Source organism: Rutidosis leptorrhynchoides, chromosome 1 (genome assembly GCF_046630445.1).
Source record: "Rutidosis leptorrhynchoides isolate AG116_Rl617_1_P2 chromosome 1, CSIRO_AGI_Rlap_v1, whole genome shotgun sequence".
NCBI lineage: Eukaryota > Viridiplantae > Streptophyta > Magnoliopsida > Asterales > Asteraceae > Rutidosis > Rutidosis leptorrhynchoides.
The window spans coordinates 226,764,696-226,775,124 of record NC_092333.1 but is presented as its reverse complement, the minus strand read 5'-3'; the positions used below and the strand labels follow the sequence as shown (position 1 = coordinate 226,775,124).

The following is a 10,429-nucleotide window of genomic DNA, read 5'->3' as shown; positions in this document are numbered from 1 at the left end:
TTTAAAAGGGTTCCGGTGGTCTTGGTGCTTGATGTTCATCATGGTTCTCATCCTTGATGCATATAGCTTCAAGTGTACAACTCATTGATGTATCTACATCATTTTAACCAAGTCTTGACCATCATAACCCATGTGCAAGTCTAAGACATGAAGCACAACTCACTTAAGAGTTGCATGAAGTTTGATGAACCAAAGTTACATCAAAGTCTTAGGTTTGACACTTACATGAACTATAAACTTGGAAGTTAACTAACTAATCAAGATCATAAGTAGTAGAACATAGTTCTTAGTTTGATCTTGAAGATCCAAGACTCAAAAGTCTAGATCCAAAGTTATATTTAAGGAAAACTTATTTGTGTGTTCTTGAACTTTCAAAGTTAACTTAATTTGTTCAAGAGATATGAGATCAAGACTAACTTGTAGTACTTGACCATATAAACTAACTACATGAAATTAAAGTGTATAAAATAAAGAAACAAGTTAATTAAACAAGTAATTAGTTCAAGGGTTGCTCATACTTTAAAGATTCAACCAAAGTTGATCTTTAAGTAAAGTAAACTTTAAGTTTACTTCCATGACTTACAAGTATGATTTCAACAACATTGAACTTATATCTTTTGAAACAATATATGTAGAACATAAACTAGTAAGTTTAGTTCTTGGGTGTTCTTGAAATTACAAGATAAATGAAGAATTCAAACTAGTAAGTTTGATTCTTGAAAGCTAGTAATTAAGTAACAAGAAACTACAAAGTAAGTAACAACAACATGATTTAAATCAAAGACAAGTAACATTTAAATAAAAGAATGATGATGATGAAGATGTAGAATTCAGTTTTTAGAAGTAAAAAGGAGAGAAAAGTTATCTTGCTACTTACTAGATTTGAGAGAAAAGCTAGAGAGAAAAGAGAGAAAGAAGTTGCAAGTATGTGTGTGTGTTTGAATGAGGTTTATAAGTAATGAAGTAGTAAAGTAAAAATGAAATCAAAACCTCCATATGGTGGCCTTAAGTCCACGGTTTTGCTGCAGATTTTAGGAGGGAGAAGTTTGTTTGTTGGATACTTGGATGAAAAGCTTACAAAAGATGGGTATTAAGGGTGCATGCATGGGGAAGGTGTGAAACTAGATTTCAAGTCTTCTTTAACCAACTAGTTCATGAACTAATTGATACTTACAAGTAGTGTTGGCTAATTAAGTCCACTAATAATGTAGGGTGGGCTTAGAAGTCCAATAACATGAGTCCATTACACTAACAAAGCCCAAGTTCAAATAAATCACAAGTTAAACCAATTAAAGCCCAAGTAACTAACTAATAGCCTTAGTTAATTAAAATGATTAATAAATTTAATCATGAATGTAAATAATATCTAAAAATATTATTCGTGAAAGTTCCGGGTGTCACAAAGACGTTTCGGGCTCTTAAAAGTCAAGTACGGGCAATCAAGGCAACATGTAAATGTAATAACGTACATTCGTTTAAACACGCGTATTAATAATAGTAATTATTAATAAATAAAAGTTGGAAATTCCAGGGTCGTTACAATGAGAGTCACATTTGGTGACATAATGTCACCATTGGTGACATCTAAATTGGTTTTCACGTTAAGTTTTACATATTGGATGTCGGCTATGAATTATTACTCCGTATAGATTTGATACGTGTTCTAGAATATACTAGCTTGGTCCCTAAGCTACTGTTTTCTACTATAAATAATCTCATATGTAACCTTGTAAATTATCACCTACAAATTTTAATGAGAATTTCTCTTTGGTTGGCCGTGGATTAAACCAATAGCAATATTGGATATAACCACGTTATATTCTCGTGTTTTTTTTTTGTTCTTGCTAGTTTCTTCGTGTTCATCATTATTATTCGTTTATTGTCTCGTGGGTTGATAACTTGGGGTTATCAAGTTCTTGTTGGGGCTCACTAAAAATTCCTAACACGCAAGCCTGTTTTCCATCTCGATTACACTCTTAACCCCCATGAATCGTACAAAAGCGAATATTTTACCTGATTTAGCTCTTTTACGTGCAATAAAGACGTCCATGACACATCCATAATAACCAAAGGTATTCCAGAGATCATCAGAAACGACGTTATCAGGGAAGTTAGTAACGTAAAACGATTCATTCCTAACTTCTTGGTTCGATTCAAGATTGATTTTGCGGTAAACTGTTTTGCGTTTGACAGGAGAATTTTGACGACGAGCCTTAACAGTCTGGCCATCGTTCAAGGAGATGTTACGAAGATTGCCTACCATGGTGAGGTGGCGTCTGAACCCGCCGATGATCACCGGAGATGGTAGCAGAAGAAGAATCAGCGCCGCCGAATTGGTTAGTTACGATCGCTACCCTTTACCTATTTATCAACAACATAATAGTCCGTGGTTGAGGCTTTGAATTCTTCTCAAAAGATTTCACGTTCAGATTTTACTAACTGAAAACTCAAATATGCTTAGTATATCTTAATACATCTTAATAAAAATTGCTCCCGTTTATTGAAAAATTAAAATATATACACGGTATAGAGCATGCAATTTAGAGTACAAACTTCATGAAAAGGTTAGAATGGGGTAACAATAAATTGTAAAAATTAGAGTACAAACTTTATGAAATGGTCGAAAAAGTACGCTAAATCACATACGAATCAAGACGTGACCGTATTTAATTAAGGGGTAATGCTAACGACAACCCTTAGGGTTGTCGTTAAGACGCATAAAAAGTTTGTACAATTCAATAATCGCCACATTAAAGTCAAACATAACTGCCGTGTACAAGTTATTTATGCATTTTAATGACAACCCTTAAGGCTGTCGTTAGCAAATTCCAAACGGAAACTTTTAGGAATTGACAAAATCAACTAAGTTGCTTTGTGATTATTTAATTCAGATAACTTTTTTCATGATTTATCTTGATCGATCGGTTGTTTAATCATTTGTTTTTATAATTATAATAAATAATAAATAATAAATAATAATAATAATAATAATAATTTAATATTAATAATTACTAATTAATAAATAATACTCGTAATTAATAATTTATATGACATGAAAACAACATATGCCTGACCTAAGAAGATCTGATGTTTTAAATAAATTATCTCTTTAACCACCCTAATAATAATAATAAAATTATTAGAGATATGTTCATTTTCTATTTTCTAGAGTCTGCTAGCCTCTTTCGAATTTTTTCAAAAACCAGGGCCCATTCTTTAGACCATTTCATACTAGCAGTCTAGCACCAATGGGTAAACAAGGTAGGTAATTTGAAAGGTACCGGCCATATAGCCAAGCCAAGCACCCAGACAATCGATTTCGGTTTTAGATACCCCAACCCTGAAAACACTACTTTTGTTGAAGTTTATTTTAGTTCAGAGATTTCTTTGAAGCATTTTAAGATTTTCATTAGGTTTCTACCGTTCCTCTTACTCCAATCATCGAAAAAATTGTGTCGTCTACATATTGTAGATGAGTGAGGTGGACCTGATCGATGGATACTCCTTTGAATAAGTTCTTTTTGACTGCCAATTTTGTAAGATGATTCAAGCCTTCAGCGACACTAACAAAAAGGTAAGGAGATAGGGGATCTCTTTGTCAGACACCTCTCTCAAGAAGAAATTCCTTTGTCGTAGATCCATTAACAAGAACAGATAATGTAGCGGTTGAGAGACATGCGAGAATCCATTTCCTCAAACGATTTCCAAAGCCCATAAGACACATAATTTCCATTAGAAACGTCCAATTAATACTATTAAAAGTCTTCTCGAAGTCTACCTTGAACATGAAACATTTCTTTTTAGTAGCTTTCATATCGATCAACGCCTCGTTAGCAATTACAATACCATCTAGAATATATCTATTTTTGGCAAAAGCACTTTATTCGAAACCGACCACCGATGATATAACTTAAGACAATCACTTTGAGGCACTTTAGATAAAACTTTATAATATGTGCCTAATAGACTTATAGGCCTACAGTCACCAAAACTTTGAGGGTCACTTTTTTTAGGCATTAGAGCGTTGAAGGATGAGTTGCATCCTTTTGAGATATCATCCGTCTCCTAAAACTGATTAAAAGCCCAAACATTTCGTCTTTAATTATGTTCCAATGTACAAATAAATTATGTTCATTAACTTAACATTATATATATAAATACCGATAGTGAATTCATCATCACTCAATGATTATGGCCTTATGTGTAATGGGTGGCTACATTCTATTTTATAGAAGTTCAAGTAGGTATTAAATTGCTTGAAAACAGTAGTATTGTTTTTTTTTTTTTTTGAATAAAGAAAAGAGACGTATTTTTTTAGTTACATAAGTCATCGTGAAAGCAATTTTAAACGGAGTATAATTTATCGTTGACGATGACTTTTAGCTTGTGAGGATTAATGTATTTAAAGTCTTGTACACGTGTCTTGTTACTAAGCTCCATCTCTCATGACTTTTTTTCGTTTTGAACCGTTTCTTCCGGTGATCCTTTTTCCCATACCTAGAAATCAAATCAACCAAATACTAAGAGCACGGGTGGTCATCCAGCTCACTTGACATGTGAAGTGGGACTTGATGAATAAGAAAAAGTGAAGAGTGGTAACCTAAGTCACTTGGGATATAAAAATTAACATAAATACAAATAAAAATGCCTGATTTCTCGTCACCTTGGTGACTGACAGAGGTGGGACGCGACTTGGAGACTGAAGAGGAGAGTGGTGTCACCAAGTGACATGGTGGGGGACAGGGGTCCGACGAGCTCCACTCCCAGCCCTCTTAGTATACTAGAGCTTATTGCCCAACTCCTTTTATCTTTTGTCATCTGTATATGCCAACAAGTACTATATTTTTTTTTTATTTTGTTAAAATAACGATAATATAAAAATAAATTTTGTTCATCAATCGATGAAAAAGACTAAACAAAAGATGCAACGAGATAAAAGTACTACAAGGCTCGAAAGCAGAGAACAACCGTAAACACTATATATATATATATATATATATATATATATATATATATATATATATATATATATATATATATATATATATATATATATATATATATATATCACGGGCAGGACTAATGGGGAAGTAACCAATTGGGGGGAAGCGGGGGAAAGCAAATTTTTTTTTTCATTTTTTTGGAATTTTTTTTCAAGCATCAAGATCACACGAAAATATGAACATTTAAAAAAAACACTTCGTGATAATGTTATTATTTAGGCGGAAAAACGATCGACAAAAATAACATTCAAGATAATATTGATCGTGAAGAATGTTAACGTTTTTTTTTCCATGTTTTGTGAAGTACTTTTTGTCAAAATTTAGCCCGATTTACAGTTTAGGGTTTAGGGTTTAGTGTTTTGGGTTTAGTCTCAAAACTCTAAACCATAAACTCTAAACCGTTCGTATTAAAAACTCAATCTAAATCCTAAATCTAAACCCTAAACCCTAAATTTCTAAACCCTAATATCTAAACCCTAATATCTAAACCCTAATATCTAAAACCTCAAAATACGCTCGTAAAACACGATAATTGTTATATATTTATTCTTCGAGCGTTTTTCCGCCAAAACAAAAACATTTATCACAAAGTGTCTTTATTAAATATTCATATTTTCATTCAATCTATAATGTTCGTGAACAAAGTTTTTTCAAAAAAAGGAAAAAAAAATTATTTCCCCCCGCTTCTCCTGGATTGGTTACTTCCCCCTTGATCCTACCACTATATATATATACATATATATATATATATATATATATAGATATATATATATATATATACATATATATATATACTAAAAGGTTCAATTGAGAACTAAGAAAAAGACGAGAACTGTGAATCGTTAGATGATTTAATCAATTGCTGAAATTGATTATGGCAATGTAGTAATTATATATAAAAGAAATTACATTACATTAATATTTAAAATAGAGAAATGGGTAATGTAGTAATTTACACTACGCCTTATTAAATGATTTCCTGACGTTGAAACAAGAATTTGTTTTTTGAAATAGTTTTTTTATGGTGGTTTTGCAAAAATAGAAATCATGATTTTTTTTTTTTTTACAAAACTAGTAAAACCGGAGTTTGGAACTCCGGTTTCAGTCAATCTGCTCCAGTTTGTCCCTAACGGCTTCCATGAGCAATTGAAAATTGAATTTCATGATTTAATTGTTTTTACTCGACAATTCCTTCATCAAAGTTGCTCTAAATCAGATTCCTAAGCTTTTTCACTCGAATTCATAGCCTAAAACATCACAGATTTCACGAATTCGAAGAATGAAGATTTAGTTGACTTTTTAACACGAACTTTGACTCACGAATTCGTAATCATCAAGAGGAATTATAAGCTGAGAATTTGCAGATAGATTCACGACAAGATTTCTAACACTTCTGCAATTTTAGATTTCTCCAATTGTTGATTTGAAATTTTGATGTTCATGAAGCACTGTAGCAGACTAGCGGTTGAAGTTTTTTTTTTTTTTTTAAACTCGAATTTGTATCAAAAAGGGTACAAACCGGAGTTTGAAAATCCGGATTGACTGAAACCGGAGTTTCAAACTCCGGTTTTACTGATTTTGTAAAAAAAAAAAATCTAATTTCTATTTTTGCAAAAACACCACCAAAAAACACTATTTAAAAAAAAATTCTTGAAACAAAACCATTCTTTCCCATATCTCTTTCATTCACTTCTCAAATTTTCATCTTAGATCAATAGAACAACAACACTACAGATGATTATTAATCCTTTTGGCTTGGAAGAAAACAAAATACCATACTAATAAACTTTTGAACAAATGTATCAACATGTTTTATTTTAAAATTCCAAAAAACACTATTTAAAAAAAAAATTCTTGAAACAAAACCGTTCTTTCCCATATCTCTTTCATTCACTTCTCAAATTTTCATCTTAGATCAATAGAACAACAACACTACAGATGATTATTAATCCTTTTGGCTTGGAAGAAAACAAAATACCATACTAATAAACTTTTGAACAAATGTATCAACATGTTTTATTTTAAAGCTTTTTTGTTAGTAAAGGTGAGTTTCTTATGGAGTATTTGTGTGGTTTTTTTGTTCATTTTTATTTTTTTATCATACCGAATTAACTTTTGTGTTTCGATCAAGTTCGATTTCGTGAAAAGGGTTATTGATATATTTGTTAGTTAGTATTGCTACACACCAAATTATACGTTTTCACATTATGTTATTTGGGTTAAATACATGAATGAAGATGATGACATAGAAATTGTTCATGTGTGCATATATGTAACAACTACGGGTTGTTTAGATGTGAACGTAGAAAACTTATCGGATTTGAATGAAGACGACTTGTTCATATGTTTACATTGGACACGAAACAAACCTATATTATATCATATGTGCACATTGGATTCGATATATATTCGCACATCGAATGAACATCGGATTCGAAAGAAAACGGGGTTTGATACACGATTTGGTTTTGGAATATATGTGCACGTCGGACTCGAGAGAAAGCGGGGATCAAATCGTTCATATGTGCACAACGAATTTGAAAGAAAGTGGAGTTTGAACCGTTCATGTGTGCACATTGGTAACTAAAAGAAATACGAGTATTGTTTATATGTGAACATGAAGAAAAATCAAGTTGGAACACATTTTATCTAATCTCTTTTTTATTTTAATATTAGAAATAAAATAATAATAATATAATCATAATAAATAAAATAAAAAGATGCAGTTCATGGGTGTAGTCTGTTAATGGCTACACATAACTGATTAAATGATGGAATTTGATAAATCTGATTTATTAATGGTGAAGGTTGCAAAGTTATTCATCAATGGATTCGATCATTATTTTACATGCATCGTAATTTTACGCATTATTTTACATGCTCCAGCTATAATAGTTGTAACAAATGACAGTTAAACGACTTTTACATATATCATATATGCCCTATTGATTTAATTAAAAATATGTTAAGATCTAAATATAATCAATGGTACGGTCTATATTGGTTCTCGCAGTTTTATACAATTTTTTCTGGTTTTCATTTGTACAAAATAAAGTTACTCTATAATTTTCGTCTCCATATATGAGAATGTCATTGTTTGAAAGACAATTAAAATACTAAATTCCATACCAAGAAGAAAAAAACGGGTTTATATTATATCATAGTTTCTAGAAATTAAAGTTAGTGTACTACTATGGTCCCTATAGCGGTCGTAACCATGACGGAGCAATGCCACGTAATATAAGATAATGTCATGCTTTAGTTGTGCTCTGTACATGTCTCGTAAATAATTAATTAAGGTTTACAAATATATGTATATTTACTATACAACCCCTGATTCATGCCTATATATAGGCGTTCATGGATCGAAAATTAGATATAGCACATACATCAATACTTCTCTAATATTACATATAGAAGAAGAATAAGAATGGTATGCTAATTTTCAGGAATGCTAAATATGTTAATTAGTTTACTAATCAATTTGAGTTTTTAATATAATAATGTAAATGTATATGTATATGCAGGCATCTAGTAACGTAGTTAAGGTTGCCACATGGGGGGGTAATGGCGGAGATAGTGAATGGACATTCTTCCCAGATGAAGGTCCTGCTCCATACTGGATCAAAGAGATTACTGTCACTAAGACTACCGACCAGAGTTGTGTAATTGCCCTCACCTTCATTTATGAGGATGCTGACAAACACATACACATTTCAAAAGTTGGAGGTCAAACTCGTGGTTATGATATAAAGGTGATCTTTCATATAATACATGACCTAGCTACCCTATATAAATATAATATAATATATATTCCTTATTCCTTATATTTGAATAGTACGTACTGTGTTCTTCTGGATCAAGTTTTCTTATATGGTTTCTATTTACACATTGATCACAGTATAACTTCAGCAAAGGTCGTAAGATTGTTGAGATTAAGGGAGAATATGGAGACTATAGTAACATTACAGTTATTACGTCAGTGGCTTTTGGTACCCAGCTCCAACCAAGTGGAGGAACTCCTTTCTCACTGTCTCTGACTGAGGGTAGAATTGTTGGATTTTATGGCAAATATGGGGATTACCTTGACAGTATTGGAGCCATTCTTTCTCCTGATCATATTTAATAAGGCTCCCGAGTTATCATGGCATGCATCAAGTTTGCGGGAACATATATATTAGTATCTTTCATATTTATCATCTTGTCTTTCCTGTTTAATAATTTTCCTAGCTTGTATCAATATGTTGTGTGACTGTGTGGTCGATCGTGGCACGATCTGAATAAGTTCCCTATTTTCATATATGTACTTTGTATCACATGCATGCATGCTTCTATTCTATATATTATATATATTTGTGGATGGATATTATCGTAAATCTTGTTACATACTGTTTATCCTTATTCATGTACTCCCTAATTTATATTGAACTAGTTAAATGGCCCCCGCTCCGCTGCGGGGTTTGCACGACGACAAAAATGACAATTAGACTCTCATGGCCATGACGCTGCCTACAAATTACACTGGATTAGGTCATTTTGACCATTTTTTATCCATACCTATTTTCGACTTCAAACTCCTCAGAACTTCATAAAAAATACCAACTGTCTCTAAACCATTGACATAAACTATTATTAACAAATTAAAATCTTTTCTATATATTCATGATCAGACACCAATTCCACCTTCTTCAGGGAATCGTCACCATGAATATGCAAAGTAAGTAAACCAAAACCATATAATTGAAGTACAAAGAATAAATAACTGTTAGTAATCCATAAAAAAGGTCTCAAGTAATCACATTATTATAAACAATCACTCACCAAGACAAACGCAGATGAAATCGCTAGAAAGATTTAAAAAAAAAAAAAAAAAAAAAAAAAAAACATGAACCTGCCTAAACAAATAAACAAAGATTATATGTAGTGAAACAAACTTAGGCACTGTTGGCACTAATTAATCGGTTATGTCATTTTAGATAAGCATGGTTGCAAGTTTGATTTATTTAGTACTTTGGTCATTATTTAATCAAGTTTTAGTCTATGTTTAGTTTAATTGAAGGAGTCAAATGTGGTTAGTTGAATTAGTATTTGGTTGACCGAAGTTTAGGCTAGAAGTTGGAGAATGGGAGTATGGTGTGCCAATTCTTTAGGTAGTGGAAGTGGTACTTAGTGGGTCTTATTTTTATGCAGTACGTTGGTGGCTATTTGGCTATTTAGTCACAACTACATATGAAAAAAAAGCAGCCTTTTGATTGTACCAAAATTCTCTTATTTTGCATATCACAATACATACGTAATGTTTTCTTTTCTTGTTAAAGTTATATTTGTATTTGATTCTGAAAGAGACTGCACCTACATTTGGTATCAAAGCATAGGCTCATCATGAAAGAAAAGCAGTAGCAGTAGCAGTAGCATAAAACAACAGC

At 31.9% G+C, this 10,429-nt stretch overlaps 1 protein-coding gene across 1 annotated transcript; it reads left to right on the top strand.

Annotated features, from left to right (window-relative positions):
- Positions 1-2,261: 2,261 nt before the first annotated feature.
- LOC139895425 (protein GOS9-like) lies at positions 2,262-9,129 on the top strand. The gene is made up of 3 exons (XM_071878137.1): positions 2,262-2,336; positions 8,531-8,758; positions 8,905-9,129. The coding sequence occupies exons 1-3, from the start codon at positions 2,262-2,264 to the stop codon at positions 9,127-9,129; spliced, it is 528 nt and encodes a 175-aa protein (XP_071734238.1).
- The last annotated feature ends 1,300 nt before the right edge of the window (positions 9,130-10,429 follow it).